Below are 16,079 nucleotides of genomic sequence, written 5' to 3' on the forward strand. Positions count from 1 at the left end.
AATCTTTGTGCTTTCATGCCTTTAATGGACAGGACAGTTGAAGAGAGACAGGAAGCAGGGGGGAAAGAGAGGGGGAATGACATGCAGCAAAGGGCCATCCATTGCGGGACTTGAACCGTGGACAGCTGCAGTAAGGACTGTAGCCTCTGTACATGGGGTGCCTGCACAACTCACTACGCCACCAACACCCCCGCTAGCCCTTATTCCTGGCATAAAATACGTTAATCTACTTCGGAAGATATTGGAGCACGTCAATGACGTCATCCAAGTAGACGCATGTGTAGAAAGCCCCCATAAGCCCCCCCGATATATAACACATCCTTGCCCGATAGCCCCGGATAACAACAACACAGCAGCTCTGAACTAACAGTGCAATAGTACGCGTTCATTAATTCATTCGTTTTAAAGTATTGGTGAAATAAAGACAGATAATGCCTTATTTAGAGGCTGTATTGTATATGCCCTGTTCACTCCCGTTTTAACCTCCTGACTACCATGAAAAAAAATTGTTGCCATATCACTATTTTTTCATCTTTCCCAATTGTTTGGGAGGTAAAGAGTATATTGCAAATATTTATATATAAAAAAAGTTTTTATTTCAAAGATATCACGTGTCCTCTACAGTGTACATTAGAATTTCAACATAAGAACTGGCAGTCAATCTCATACTGAAGCCATGCATTGGTAATCGCCAGAGTCCTGAGACTCAGTGCCATAGGCAGAGGATGCCATGACCACTGGCTTATTGTCAAACCCTTTCAGTCCAGTTGGGTATGGTTTGGCCCTTACATACTGGCGAACAGGGCAGCAACCAGTAAATGGAATAATTTGCTCATCAATGGACAACTCCCCGGTTCTTGGCAGGCTTAGACATCCTTACCTCACTTTGTCTAGGAGAGGCCTGACTTTCCACAGGATATCTTGGCTTTTATCCTCATCAGACACATCAAGGTCATTGACAATCTTTAAGGAATGTCTTAGTTTGTAGAACTGATTTACGGTCATGGATTATGCCACTATTTGAACTCTGGTGTGTGAGGCCCAATACATCTGAATGTTTGGATAACCTAGGCTAACCTTTCTTGAGCTTCCTCATCAGACAACTCATGATCTGAGTTAACTGAAACAGCCTGCAGTAAAATTCTCTCTGCCTCGGTCAGTGATCCCTTCCATCTTACTTTAAGAAAATACAGGACAAAATGGATGAAATAACAACAAATGTCCACTACAGAGGACATTTTTTAAACAAGGAAATTTTTCAAGAAAATATTGTTGAATTATTTTAGCAAATGACTTAACATCTTCTAAAGAGGTTCATGTATTATAAAACAACAACATTTTGAGGCATACATAGCTTTATGACAATTAATTTCAACTTACTTTTTGTCTTTGCATAAAATGTGCTTGTGGTAATGTCCACCATTTTCTCCATTTTCTTCACCAAATGGCCACAGGCTTATGCCATAAAGTCAAAATCTGCCAAGGAGGTCACTGGAGCCTCTGCTCTCCATACCACCCACAAACAAATGGACTTGTTGTGAGGATGAATGGGACTATTCAGAGGTGAGGGCTCCATTTTCTTTTGTACACCTAATATTACTTTATTGTTTTAATTCCATTTAAATGTCTATTTAAAAAATATTTACTTATACTTTGTTTAGGTTGTCATATGAAAACATGTATATACAATATGACAATTTTACTCTGATATTAAATACTAATACTTTTAAAAATCATTGATCTCAGAACCTTGAGTAAAGTGGCGGCAAGCCACCCTGAAGAATGGGATGACTTCCTGGACCCTGTTATGTTTAAGTCTATAACTACACAAAAAGCTTACAATGCACCTCAATAATGGTCATAGCAGAGGAATGAAGGCCATCCAGAATGTGCCACACAGTGAGAGAGGAGGTCTAAATTTAGACACTGGTAATGAGCAGTGCTCCCTGTGGGACAGGGGGGTTTCAAAGGGAATGCATGCTGTCTGTTGCCATGGTGATCCTAATTCAGCTTGGATAAAATAAAAGAATCAAGAATAACATGAACAAAAGTCAAGGGTTTGAAACATTGAGTTAGACTGCCTGTGCAAATGTAAGTCTTGTGGTCAAAATATTTCCCATCCAGACACCAGGCTTTCCTTTCTAACCCCCTGCAGGTCATTTATCTGTGACAGGTTATTTCAAATGATCAAAAAATGGATAAATAATTTATTTATTCATTAGCTGAATATGACATCCAGGACAGTTATTAAGGCGTAATCTCTAAAAATGGGTCTAGAACGACATTCCCGTCTACAGTGATTCATCATTTAGCTCTGTATTTACATCACAATGTTAAATTCAGGAGGGAGTACACGGTCTGTGTCTCATTTCTTAGACTCTCAACTTTCCCGTGCTGAATCAACCAAGACTCACACAATTCCCACTTTTCTCAGATTACTCTCATGACACACATTATGACAAACAAATTTACAAATGATGAAAAAGAGGAGAGTGACATGACTCTCACAGAGTAGCACTGGGCAGCAAAAGTGACATTGGATTTTTTCCCCTTCCTTTTTGATTAAATCATAAATGTAAATGTCCGCTGGCCCTTTCATTTCCTGTCACCAGAATAATTTCCACTGTATCCAAGGAATCTGCATAGCCAAGTGACTAACATTGTCATTCCTAACATCATTATCAACCTTCTTGCATTTGATGTGCAGTTGAAAATAAACTTTACTGCCATTTTTGCATGGCTCTTAAATTATTTTCCACAGTTGTATTTTTAATTTTATTTTACCTTTATTTTACCAGGTCAAAAACAAAACAAAAGAAAAACAGATAAAAAGAAACAGTACACATTCATCCAAGACACGCAACCAATGATGAAGAGACAATGAAGTTAAAAACAGCATAAATAACTACTAGAATCGGAGAGATGGAGAGAGAGCAGAAGGGAAGTCAACATGCACCACAGTCAACTAGGTAATGTTGTAGTTTCTGTTTAAACATATGGAGTGATGGGAAAGCTGAAAGTTTAAGGGAATTTTGAAGGGAGTTCCAATCATTTTCTGCAACAAGACCAAAGCAATTCTGGCCCAAGACAGTGCAGGGTTTTGGAATAGATAGAGTAATGAAATCCCTGGACTTCAGGTGGTAGTTATTATGGGAAAGGTCCAAGAAGTTGGAGAGGTATTGAGGTGTTTTCCCTAGAAGAGTCTTGTAGATAAATAGAAACCAATGATGAAGTCGCCTGGTGTGGAGGGAGGGCCAGCCTGTCAGTTTATACAGATCGCAATGATGGGTGGAAAAAGGTGCACCAGTGGCAAAACAGATGGCTGAGTGGTGGATAGCATCCAGGCAGTTAAGGGCACACTTGGAAGCCATTTTATAGAGGACATCACCATAATCAAACAGAGTGAGTATGGTCATTTTCACCAGAGTATGTTTGGCAGAGTGTGTGAATGAAGCCTTATTACGGTAAAGGAACCCCAATCTGGCCTTAACTTTGGCCTGCAGGTATTGATGTGAGACTTGAAAGAAATTGAGTGATCCAGCCAGAGACCAAGGAAACAAAGGGTGACAAACTGTAGTTCTGAGCCGTCAGCACAGGTGATCTTGGAGGGGCAGGAGACACTGTTTTTCCGACTGAATAACATACATTTAGTCTTCTTTGAGTTGAGAACTTCTCGATAGAAGTGATGCTGAGTTGGAGGGTGGATGCGGCAGAATGGAGTGAAGAGCCAGATGAGTAAATTATGGTATCATCAGCATAGAGCTGTATCCGGGAGGCACCAACAGCCTTGGCCACATCGTTTATGTAGATGGAAAACAAGGTTGGGCCCAAGATAGAACCTTGAGGCACACCCTTAGAGATTGTAAAGGGGATCTGACACATTTTCTGACTTCACTTGCTGTATACGGTCATTGAGATAGCTGGCAAACTATCACTAACAGCTATCAGAGGCTGTCCTAGCGGTCCTGCCCCCCCCCCAAAAAAAAAGACTTACCCCGCCACCAACACAATTAATATTTTATTATATAAATAACAAAAAGGTACAAACAGAACTGAGAAAAAACATGATAAATAACGTAAATACAGTATATAAATATCAATCACCTGAAATAACCTAAAAATAACCAAAGAAAGCTAAAAGAAAAAATAAAGGCTACTCTATGGAGCATAAAAAAAAGATTCCTGCAGTTACGATGACAACAGTGCTCAGACTGTAGCACCCTGCAATCTAAAACTTGACTTTTCTAGCCTTCTTTGATGCAAAATCATCAATTACATCATCATACGAAATCTGTTGTGCAACTGTATGATTGATGCTAATGATGGCAAGTCCAGAGAGACGCTTCTATGACATAGTGGGCCTCAAGTACGTTTTAATAAGCCTCAGCTTCGAAAAACTCCTCTCTGCTTCAGCTACTGTCACTGGAAGGGTCAAACCAATTCTGAGTGCAGTCCACAAATTGGGGTAGATTTCTGCGAGCTCTTTATCATGGATGAAAGTCAGCAGCTCAAGTAGAGTCATGGACTTTGATGGGAGGTCAGGGAAATTCTTCAGCTCCTGCACAAGCTCTCTGCCATCCACGTCTAAGTGTCCCTTAAAGGTCCTATGGCATGAAATTTTCACTTTTTAAGGTTGTTTAACATTAATATGAGTTCCTCTAGCCTGCCTGCGGTCCCCAAGTGGCTAAAAATGATGATAGATCTAAACCATGCACTGGAAATTATTCTCCGCCTTTGGAAATGTGTCCATGCAGATGGCCTGATCGGGAAAGCCGCCGCTTATGACGTGGCCGCCGCTTATGACGTGGAGGTTGTTTCCACCCAGAGCCAAAAAACTGCCTTTCCCCCCCCACAGCTCTTTGGCCAGCTCATTGCGCTGTATATGGATGTAAAAAATCTGTTTAGAGCTCCTGCATCAGAACCGCTAAAGAGCCAGTGGACAGATTTAGTTTTATTTTTTTCTGGGAAAGTGATGACAGAACCGAAGAGATTTGTGTATGTGTGCGCCAAATATTTCACCTACGAATGTTTTCAGAACTTGGGCCAATACCGAGCCCAAGGAAGAGCCCAGACACCCTGCGGAGGAAACTCATTTCAGCCGCTTGTATTCGCAATCTCATTCTCTCGGTCACTACCCACAGCTCGTGACCATAGGTGAGGGTAGGAATATAGATTGACCGGTAAATCGAGAGCTTCGCCTTCTGGCTCAGCTCCTTTTTCACCACGACGGGCCGGTGCAGAGCCCGCATCACTGCAGACGCCGCACCGATCCGTCTGTCAATCTCCTGCTCCATTTGTCCCTCACTCGTGAACAAGACCCCGAGATACTTGAACTCCTCCACTTGGGGAAGGAAACATGTCCGACTTACTGCCGGCAATGCAGACCAAACTCTGGTCATACAGAGACCGAACAGCCCATATCAAGGAGTCCGGCACTCCATACTCCCAGAGCACCCCCCACAAGAGTCCCCGAGGGACACGGTCGAACGCCTTCTCCAAGTCCACAAAACACATGTAGACCGGTTGGGCGAACTCCCATGCTCCCTCCAGGATCCTGCGGAGGGTATAGAGCTGGTCCACTGTTCCACGGCCAGGACGAAAACCACACTGCACCTCCTGAATCCGAGATTCGACTATCCGGCGGATCCTCCTCTCCAGTACCCCCGAAAAGACCTTACCAGGGAGGCTGAGGAGTGTGATCCCCCTATAGTTGGAACACACTCTCCGGTCCCCCTTTTTAAAGAGGGGGACCACCACCCCGATCTGCCAGTCCAGAGTCACTGCCCCCGATGTCCACGCGATGCTGCAGAGGCGTGTCAACCAAGACAGCCCTACAACATCCAGAGCCTTAAGGAACTCAGGACGGACCTCATCCACCCCCGGGGCCTTGCCACCGAGGAGTTTTTTGACCACCTCGGCAACCTCAGCCCCAGAAATGGGAGGCCCCACATCCGAGCTCCCCAACTCTGCTTCGTCATCGGAAGACGTGTCGGTAGGATTGAGGAGGCCCTCGAAGTATTCCCCCCATCGACTCACGACGTCCCTAGTTGAAGTCAGCAGAGCCCCGCCCTCACCATACACGGTGTTGACGGTGCACCGCTTTCCCCCCCTGAGCCGCCGGATGGTGGACCAGAATCTCCTCGAGGCCGTCCGGAAGTCGTTCTCCATGGCCTCCCCGAACTCCTCCAAGCCCGAGTTCCGCTTGGCCTGTCGGTACCCATCAGCTGCTTCCAGAGTCCCACTGGCCAAAAAGGCCCGATAGGACTCATTCTTCAGCTTGACGGCTTCCCTCACCACTGGGGTCCACCAGCGGGTTCGGGGATTGCCGCCACGACAGGCACCGACCACCTTCCGGCTTCCTCCCCCACCAGCGGAGCCAACTCATCACCAGGTGGTGATCAGTTGACAGCTCCGCCCCTCTCTTCACCCGAGTGTCCAGGACATACGGCCGCAAGTCCGACGATACAACCACAAAGTCGATCATGTGCACATATGGACACCCTTATGCCTGAACATGGTGTTCGTTATGGACAGTCCGTGACGAGCACAGAAGTCCAACAACAAAACACCACTCTGATTCAGATCGGGGGGGCCGTTCCTCCCAATCACGCCCCTCCAGGTCTCACTGTCATTGCCCACGTGAGCATTGAAGTCCCCCAGCAGGACGAGGGAGTCTCCCGGAGGAGCACTCTCCAGTGTCTCCTCCAGGGACTCCAAAAAGGGTGGGTACTCTGAACTGCCGTTCGGTGCATAAGCACAAACAACAGTCAGGACCCGTCCCCCCACCCTAAGGCAGAGGGAGGCTACCCTCTCGTCTACCGGGGTGAACCCCAATGTACAGGCGCACAGCCGGGGGGCAATAAGTATGCCCACACCTGCTCTACGTCTCTCACCGCGGGCAACTCCAGAGTGGAAGAGAGTCCAACCCCTTTCGAGGAGGCTGGTTCTGGAGCCCAAGCCATGCGTCGAGGTGAGTCCGACCATATCTATCTGGAACCGCTCAGCCTCGCGCACCAGCTCAGGCTCCTTCCCCAGCAGAGAGGTGACGTTCCACGTCCCAAGAGCCAGCTTCAGTAGCCGAGGATCAGACTGCCAAGGTCCCTGCCTTCAGCTGCCGCCCAGCTCACACTGCACCCGACCCCCATGGCCCCTCCCACGGGTGGTGAGCCCGTCAGAAGGGGGATCCGTGTAATTTCTTCGGGCTGTGCCCGACCGAGCCCCACGGGCACAGACACGGCCACCAGGAATTGATTATGGCATTTGGGATGGTGACCTATGTAGCAGTCACAGTGCCGTGTGGATTAAGAGTTTTTCAAACTTTGACAAAACCAACATTCCTGTGGGGGATGTTTACGTATGTGGATATAAACCAGATCTTCATTTTCTTTCCACAAAGGAAAAAGAGACAGAAACTGCCTAATTTACATTCACTTCCTGCCCTCTTAAAAGCTTTTGGGGAGTCGAACTCGCAACAGACGCTTGCAATAAAAATTGGGATAGACTCTAACGAACAAAGAACTCACTCTTGGAAAAGTGGGACACTTACTATCTTATCTAGACCATAACTCGAAAGTTGACACTTTAACACCCCTTTTCACCAGCAAACCGACCAGATGGCTACACATGAACTGAGAAGACTTCATAAGACTCACTTTTAGTCGAATCTTAAAACTATATTAAATGTGTTTGATAACCGTGTACAATTTCTTTCAGGTTTCCAGCTTGATCACAAGACGCATATAGAGACAATTTGTACGATTCTGGCTTAAATATTGACGAAGAAACAAACTTGTTGGAAAATGCCCAACCTGCCTGATGGAACCACATTGCCCCCTAGTGGTCTGCAGTGTTGATTAGTTGAACATTTAAATCCCAGAGGACTCAGTAAAATGGGCAAGATATATGCAGCTATTAACTTCTAACATGTCCCTTCAGTATCTATTTGGTATTTGTTTGGTGTCCCCATTGTTAACACAGAAAATTAATATTATGTGGTTCACTATTCATATGTCACGATTTCATAGATATTCATCTGAATTTTGAAAGTCATAATTGTCTTTATCATGTGTGTTATTTTGATGTCTTTATATTACAAGTCTATGTTATATCTTTAATCTGCATATCTTAACAAGATGTGGTGTTTTCAGAATCACCGAGACAAATGTTCTATGAGATGGGAGTAATGGAGAAATAAGAGTTTTCTTTGTCTCATCCAGAAATCCCCTATAGCACAGATCACCTTACAGAGACATGCACACAGTTCAAGCATGTCATTGGCTGAAAAAGTAGTGTAAGCCCCGCCTCCGAGAGTCAAAACCCGGAACCCGCGGAAAACACACTCTCTCTGGCTCTCTCTAGTTCTCTCGTTTGCTGGCTCGCTTCAGGCGTCTGCTCTCTTGCTTCTTGCCTCTTGTTCCAGAAGGGTTCCAACCCAGAGTTTCAGAAGGAGATTTGAGCAGAGAACAACTGCTCAGAGAGTTTTGGAGATGGTTTAAGCAGAAGAGAAGAGCTCACCAGAGTTTGGGAGTTTTCCCATAATCTCAGGAGAGAACGGAAGGACGTGTGGATAACGATGCAGCGGACGACCGGAGGAGACCCTCCAGAACCCAGTGAGACCCCGGAGACGAGAAAGAAAGACCCGAACAAAGAAACAGATTGAAATACTCTGAAGATGCACGTTTTACGTGTTTTTGTTCGTCCCTCGCCATCCACGTCCTTCTACGTCGCACGTCCTAACCTCCGCTGTTTCACGCCACCATCACCTTTTCCTACCAAGAAAGCCAACTCCAAGCAACCTTTTATTAATCTTCTATGAACTTAAGTTCACTTCATCAAAGAAGCAACTGAGAAGTCCGCTAAAGTCAGCCACCACAGCCAGGAAGGCCCAGAGAGCGGAAGAGAAATCCCCTCGGACCCCGCGTGACCGCTGCCGTGGTCCGAACCGACTAAACAGAACTTCAGCACAGTAAGACCGACCCGTTTTTCACCTTAAAGTGGGTTTGATGGATGTCTCGAGGCTTTCACAGAATGATACATTAATCCGAAATGTCAGTATTTAGCGTCAAATAGTCAGCCAACCCAAACTATTTGAATACATCCAGTATCTCCCCATTCCCCATATTTTATTTTATATTCACTAAGTGTTGTATATAATCACCCATATTCCATGCATCTCCTGTTTGTTTAAAGGTTCATGTCTAAGATCATATCATTGTAATAAACAGCTCATATATCTATATATATGTTATAATCACAGATTGTGTCGTATGCTTTCTTTACGTAATGTCTGTCCAACCAAACGAGAACTTCACGAAAGTAGCGAGATATGAGACTGAATATTAATTGAATATTAATTGATTATTAATTGATTATTAATTAATTTAACATACCAGGATCGTAAGATTTCGAACAGTTTTCCTACCTGACTGTGACTTAAATTAAGTAAAAACCTAGGTAGGTGGTGCCCTGAATTCGAGGTAAGGTTTATTTGAGACTGTAAGAACATCTCATAAATCCTTATATTTAATAGGTATATAAATACCCGGTAACGCTACACCTACTCCAGAGGGCTCTCTGGAACCAGAAACGATATCCCTTTCTCTACCTTTCTCCAAAGGAGATTAATCAGGCTCCTCTCTCAAATCCTGAAAGGTGGGCTGTTTACCAGGTTCTACCTTCTGCAAAAACTCCATAAAACTCTAAACTAATAGGTAAACTCAAAATATATTCAAATCTCTGGATAATACTGGAATGTATCCAGACCACCTTCTGGGAGATCTTCTCTGTGGAGAAACAGAAAAGTATTTGCCTTACATTTGCAGATGTCCTCCCAATTTTATGTAGAAGTTTGCCTGGGGTCTTGCTTGCTCAGCCATAAAAAAAAAAAGGGTTAAAAAGCACCTAACATATTTAAATGATACATAGTCATCACAACTCAAGGCACCTTGTGATGAGATGAGTTTTCAGCTACTTCAGATGCAAGTGTTGCCATAATTATTTGTCCTCTCAGAGTTGGTGGCTAAAAGAGTTGCTGTAACCATGTTGCCATATGTTTTCGTGATGTCATATTGATCATAGATTAAACTATGGAGAAAAATGCAGCCTCTCAGGCATGCACTTATTTTGATTACTCTGATGGTAAAACAATGGGTTTCATGCAAGAACCGTTCGTACGCACAGATTTGTTCTTAAGTCGTGCGTACGAGTGATTTAAGAGAACTTGCGCATTCACCAATTTTTGCGTATTTTACGTTTTCTTTCAGGTACGAACAGAATTTACGAGTGATCCAGACCTGTCGTAGGAGTTTCGTAAAATAGTCCACTGTTATTCCAATCAAGTTTGCTTGACTAATGGATTGTATATTTAATTACTTTGAAGCAAACATAAATAAATGTATACATTATACCCCATAATTATGCTGACATTATTCTGTTTTACTTAAATTATGCACTAATTGAAGGTTAATTTGACTCTGTATATAACAAGGTCAATGGGAAGAGTAAACAGCGGCTGACTTGTTACTTTTAGATGCCTTAGCAAGTCAGGCTCTTGGAAGAGAGCGTGTAGATATAGACCGCGGAGACAGACATATGGCTGACATCGCGATTTAGATTGCCAAGGACTGTGCTGCTGCAAAATATGCAGCTTGCTAGAGCCACAACTCCAGAGAGAAACACACCGATCAAATCCAATTCCACCACACGTCCAAGTCCTCACCATCCTTGGATTTTTGGCCACTGGAACCTTTCAGAGCGAGATTGGAGACAGATTGGGGGTGTCCCAGTCCTCTGTGAGTCGTGCGCTCCCCTTGGTCATCAAAGCTCTCATCAGTTTATCTCCCATGGTACATCAGATTCCCATACACCGCTGTCCAACAAGTACAAATTAAGAGGGACTTTCATGCCGTGGCTGGACTGCCAATCATAATCGGAGCACTAGACTGCACACATATACGCATCAAAGCACCCGTGAGCTGAAGGCCAGGTGGGTGTGTCTCCATACAGCGGGGTGGGGGGGCAAACTGCTCTATAGCCCAGAGAAGGCATGCCAGATTTGCCCAATAATGCCATGAACGAGGGTCTCCACCTGAACCAGTCCAGGCAGACCAGAAGGTGTGGTGCCAGAAGACCCCCCTCATGGACCGCCCCATCAAAGTGCCATCATGATGAGGCAACAGCTGATTGCACGGCTTTAGTTGCAGTCATCAAGCGCCTGCCCAGGGCGAGACGTTTTTTTTTTTTTTTTAATCCATTTTCATATCAAACTATTTCTTCTTTATTTCGGTGACATTACGAACTACAGGTGACACGGAATTAACAGCACTCATAATAACTTTCCTTTTCTTCGCTTTAGCAGGTCCCGTAATTCTACTGCTGAAACTGCTAAATATGACAGATTTTCCAACAAAATCGCTGTCCAGGAAAAAGTCAGACCTCACAATCGCTTGGCGCTATTTTCTCTCCCTTCGTATCACTGCGTGCTGCCGCCTGCCGACAGCGCGCCTGTTACGGCGTTTACTGCTCGGTCTGCACTTCGGTCTGCACGGTCTGCACAGCACGCAGTGATACAAGTTAGAGAGAAAATAGCGCCAAGCGACTGTGCGGTCTGACTTTTTCCTGGACAACGATTTTGTGATGCAGATGTGTTACTCTTTTGAACGCATAATGTTTTGAGAAGCAAAACGCTTTATTTTTTAAGCCCCAGCCAACTAGCCGGACTACCTTCATCAACACCAAAACGAGGCTGGAACTCTGCTCACAGGAAGCAGCAGGGGGTAAGTCAATGTTCAGAAATAATATTGCTAGTATGGGATGTCATACAGCTTCATATCAAAAGAGGTGAACTGTCCCTTTAATGTCTGAGTGACAAAATGAACACAAATGTGTTTTAAATTAAAAGTAGACAAATGTGAACAATTTGTATTCCAACCCTCACACAAATAAGAAGCAACTTGAATATACAGTGTGTATGACAATTCTACAAATGCATGTGTCAACTGAATATGAATATTTTAATTTCCTGTGTGTGCTGAGATCACCTGATTCCCACGGCTAATCTTTGCTTGTGGTCTTGATAAACTCTTTTCACAGTCAAAACTCCAAACAAATTCTGAAATGGCTGTGTTTAAATCCTGATGGGAAAGAAGTACTGGTGGATTATAACACCAACCTGTTTTCTGGTTATACATACAGTAAATGGAACAGGCAGAGGTTTAGGTAAAATAGGGCTTACTTTTTTTTTTACATAAATTATATCTAGTCTTTTTGTCATTTTTAACATAGATTTCACATTTATTTATAAAGTCCAATCGCAGTTTTAAGAGAATCTGACTTAACTGCACATGATTATTTTAATTTACGTATTTATCATTTGTTAGCTGGGGAGATCCCATTGAGATTGAAAATTTCTTCTTCCAGGGAGTCCTGGTTAATTATATGATGTCAGAGTTTTGGGTTTGTAGATTGCCATGCTTATGTTAGGAGTGGCAATCTACAAACATAGAACTTTTTAAATAAACTATATGAATACAAAATAGAACAAGTATCTCACAGTGTAACTGGCTAGATTTGTGCAGGCCAGGAAATGGATTACTGTGATTTAAGTGCTTCAGAAAGGTGATTTTTTTTTTTTTTTTTTAATTTTAATTTCAGGATGAGATAAAGGCCATCATACAATTTCTTTTTTTCTTCTTCTATTGTATATATATTTGACCATTTGTGTGCCAGAACAAGCAAAAGCAAATAAAACCTCTATTATAAGGATACACTGCAATCATGTGATATTTTCTTCCCCATTTATAAATCAAACCTGATTATTAACATTCAGGGGAAAAAAGTTAAGATTTGTAGGCATAAAATTGAGCTCTTAGGAATAACCAGAAGGAGTACTAATTGTACTGATGACATGTAAAGAAGTCAGCTGGGATCAGTCTCAGTGTATCATCTGAAACTGCTGAGGCACAAAGTGGCATTTGTGCCGCCAAATCCAAATGAGTTTGTGAGGGCGACCCGTTGCCCATGTGTCCGCCAAGGTTGTGCTGTACAAGGGACATAATTCAGGTTGAACTCTGGCTCTGTGTGGTCCAGGTTGAGGGTTGGGGGCAGGACCCCGTGGTAGCAGGCCAGAGCAGTGAATGCTGCCTCCAGAGCCCCAGCAGCCCCAAGCAGATGTCCTGTGGCTCCTTTGGTCGAGGAGACAGCGAGGTTGTCGGTGCTGTGCTGGAAGAGCCTCTTGATGGCTGCATTTTCTGCCGCATCCCCCAAAGGCGTGGACGTGGCGTGAGCATTGACATATGTGACATCTGCTGGAGAGATGCCTGCATCTCTCAAGGCTGCAGACATGCACCTGTAGAAAGAGTGGACATCCAGTTAAAGGACGGTGGATGTTTATCACAGTTTGGTCTTATTTCTGATGTTTTTGCTCAACAGTCAGTATTACTGAGATCATCACATTGTTTAAAACACCCATGGATCAATAAATGAACAACATACATAAAGGCTATTGACAAGCCAGTGTGGATTTTAAATAGTTTTACTTTAAGATAAAATTGGAATTAATTACCTAATAATCAGTTATTATAAACAACTGTACAACAATTAAAAGTCGAGGTGCACAGAGGCTCTCCAAGTTGTGATGCCATTTTATTGTTTACTTCTGTCTTTCACTAAAATAGGGGCTTGTTTTCTTTTACTTTGCTCATTGTTCCTGCACCACTAAACTTCTTTGTGCTCTCAGTAATTGAAGCTGTACCGGTCAATATCTTAATTTTCTATAAAGAAATGAATGACTGATATACGGGGCGGTCGGTGGCGTAGTGGGTTAAGCAGCCGCCCCATGTACAGAGGCTTAGTCCTCGATGCAGCGGGCCCCGGTTCGACTCCCGCACCGAGCGGCCCTTTGCTGCGTGTCCTCCCCATCTCTCTGCTTCCTGTCTCTCTCACACTGTCCTATCATTAAAGGCATAAAAAGCCCCAAAAAATACTTAAAAAAAAAAATAATGAATGACTGATATGAAAGATATCAATATGTAATAAAACGCACAGACAATGATCACTCAACTCTGCAGTTCCTTTGGTCAAAGTCAGCGTTGAAGATGATCAAGCATTACAAAACTTTGTGGTTTGCTCTGCAAGTTCTTCCAGATCCCTTAAAATGTTATCTTCTTACCATTTGCATGACTGTCTGCTGAATGGTGAATGTATGTTTTTGTTTGGTTATCCCAGTAAATTTCTGTGGAAGCTGCTGAGCTTCCACCTTTGTTTTGACCTGCTGAGTACAATTTTACAATAAGGCATGAAAGCTCCGGCTAAAACTGCTTGATAAAAGTTGCATTTAGCAAAAATGTATTCCTTTTAATGGAAGAAAATTGGGCATTATTGGCATGTTCATCTTCCACCTTCTTGTTTTTAAGCAAAGAGAAGATACTACTATATCAGAACTCAAAGCAAAAACATTAAAGGAAAATTGTGTAAAAATAAACATTAGTATAAGGTAAATCATATTTGCTGTTAAGCATCTCACGACCCCTCAGACTTATGTTTAGGTTTTTAATTGTTATTTTTTCAAATATTGCTTATGAGGGGGGGGGGGAATGAACAGATATTCAAAAGTAAGTGACCTGAATGCCCCATCTCCATCTGCAGTGGGTGCAGTGATGTGGCTGGCATCCCCTGAGAGCCCATAGCCCAGAACCTCTGCATAGATCCTGGCTCCTCTCTCCACTGCATGGTTCAGCTCCTCCAGCAGGAGCACGGCTGCTCCTTCTCCCATCACAAAGCCCTCTCTCTCTGGATGAAAAGGTCTTGACGCAAACGTCGGGCTGTTATTCCATTTGGTTGCAAGTGCTCGAGCCCTGGCAAAGCCGGCAATCGACAGAGGCCCGACGCAAGATTCTGTTCCGCCTGCAACCATGGCGATTGCATCCCCGTGGGCAATGAACCTGGCTGCATCACCTATGGCGTGAGCTCCTGTGGTGCATGCTGTGGACACTGCGTGGTTGGGACCCTTCAGTTTGTGTTTGATGCTTATGTGGCCAGCAGCCATGTTGACAAGGATGCGGGGAACAAAAAAGGGACTCACTTTACTGTATCCCTTTTCGTGGAAGGCAGTGGAGGTGCGAGCAATCTCATCCAATGACACCATACCCATGCCAACAGCCACCCCTGTGTTAAACTGTTCCTCTTGGCTTTGGGGGTACCACCCTGAGTCCTCCAGAGCCAGCTGAGCAGCTCCAAGGGCCATGACAGTGGCTGGTGACATGCTGTTTATTTCCCCACGAGAGGCAAACTTTTTCTCCGTAAACTGACCCTCATCAGTCCCTCTTTGTACCAGAGCTGCTACTTTACAGGGAACAGTTCTGTACTCCTCAGAATCTAGAGCGACAATCCCACTGTGGCCTTTTATCAAGCTGTCCCAGGGCAAAGCAGTTCCTGTGCCCAAAGGACACACCAACCCTATGCCAGAAATCACAACCCTTCTTCTCTGGTGCTGTCCGGGGCTGTAATTCCTTGAGTCTTGGTTTGAACAAATGCAGGCATTTTGAATTAAAGTCCTGAAGCACTGCTGTCTCACTTTAAGTTTAATCGAACAGGACAGAAAAAGGGCAGACATTCTGCTATCTTTCAACTTAGATAGCTAGCTTGAAGCTTCGATTAAGTACTTTTTTTAATATCAGAGGAAAAATTAAAAAGACAATATTTAATCTCACCACCACAAAACGGAACTGTGCTTGGTAACGTACGTAGCAGTCCACGCATTACAATTAACTGCCAATTGAAGAAAGTACTGTTCATGATATCCGTGCATTTGTTAGCTTCTTCTTCTTCTTCTTCTTCTTGTAATTTATTGGCGGTTAGCATTCGTAATGTTGCATTACCGCCACCAACGGTACAATTATGTAACTGCGGGTGTGGAGCGTCGACGAAGGAGTGACAAAATCAAATTTAAAAAAAAGAAAATAAATAGACAAATAAATAAACAATTCACTAAATAAAAAATAAACTATTTGTTTTAGCTAACTGTAGGTAGCGTTCGCAAACGCCAGATCGGTGCCAGTTTTAACATTCACTTAATGTAACCA

General features: G+C 43.7%; 1 protein-coding gene across 1 annotated transcript; it reads right to left on the reverse strand.

The window, feature by feature from the left end:
- Positions 1–11,297: 11,297 nt before the first annotated feature.
- On the reverse strand, positions 11,298–15,991 carry oxsm (3-oxoacyl-ACP synthase, mitochondrial). Its single transcript, XM_075449298.1, has 2 exons — positions 14,619–15,991; positions 11,298–13,345 (listed from the first exon to the last, which is right to left on the reverse strand). Exons 1-2 carry the CDS (start codon positions 15,608–15,610, stop codon positions 12,940–12,942), a joined length of 1,398 nt encoding a protein of 465 aa, XP_075305413.1. The 5' UTR covers positions 15,611–15,991; the 3' UTR covers positions 11,298–12,939.
- Positions 15,992–16,079: the final 88 nt, after the last annotated feature.

Source organism: Odontesthes bonariensis, chromosome 18 (assembly GCF_027942865.1).
Source record: "Odontesthes bonariensis isolate fOdoBon6 chromosome 18, fOdoBon6.hap1, whole genome shotgun sequence".
Lineage (NCBI taxonomy): Eukaryota > Metazoa > Chordata > Actinopteri > Atheriniformes > Atherinopsidae > Odontesthes > Odontesthes bonariensis.

Bases quoted from the DNA above. Each gene is read 5' to 3' on its own strand.
- oxsm (XM_075449298.1), bottom strand. From the start codon at position 15,610: ATGTCTGCCCTTTTTCTGTCCTGTTCGATTAAACTTAAAGTGAGACAG. The intron at 13,346-14,618 runs GTCACTTACTTT...CTCTTTCTACAG, and splicing joins GATGGAGATGGGGCATTCAG to GTGCATGTCTGCAGCCTTGA.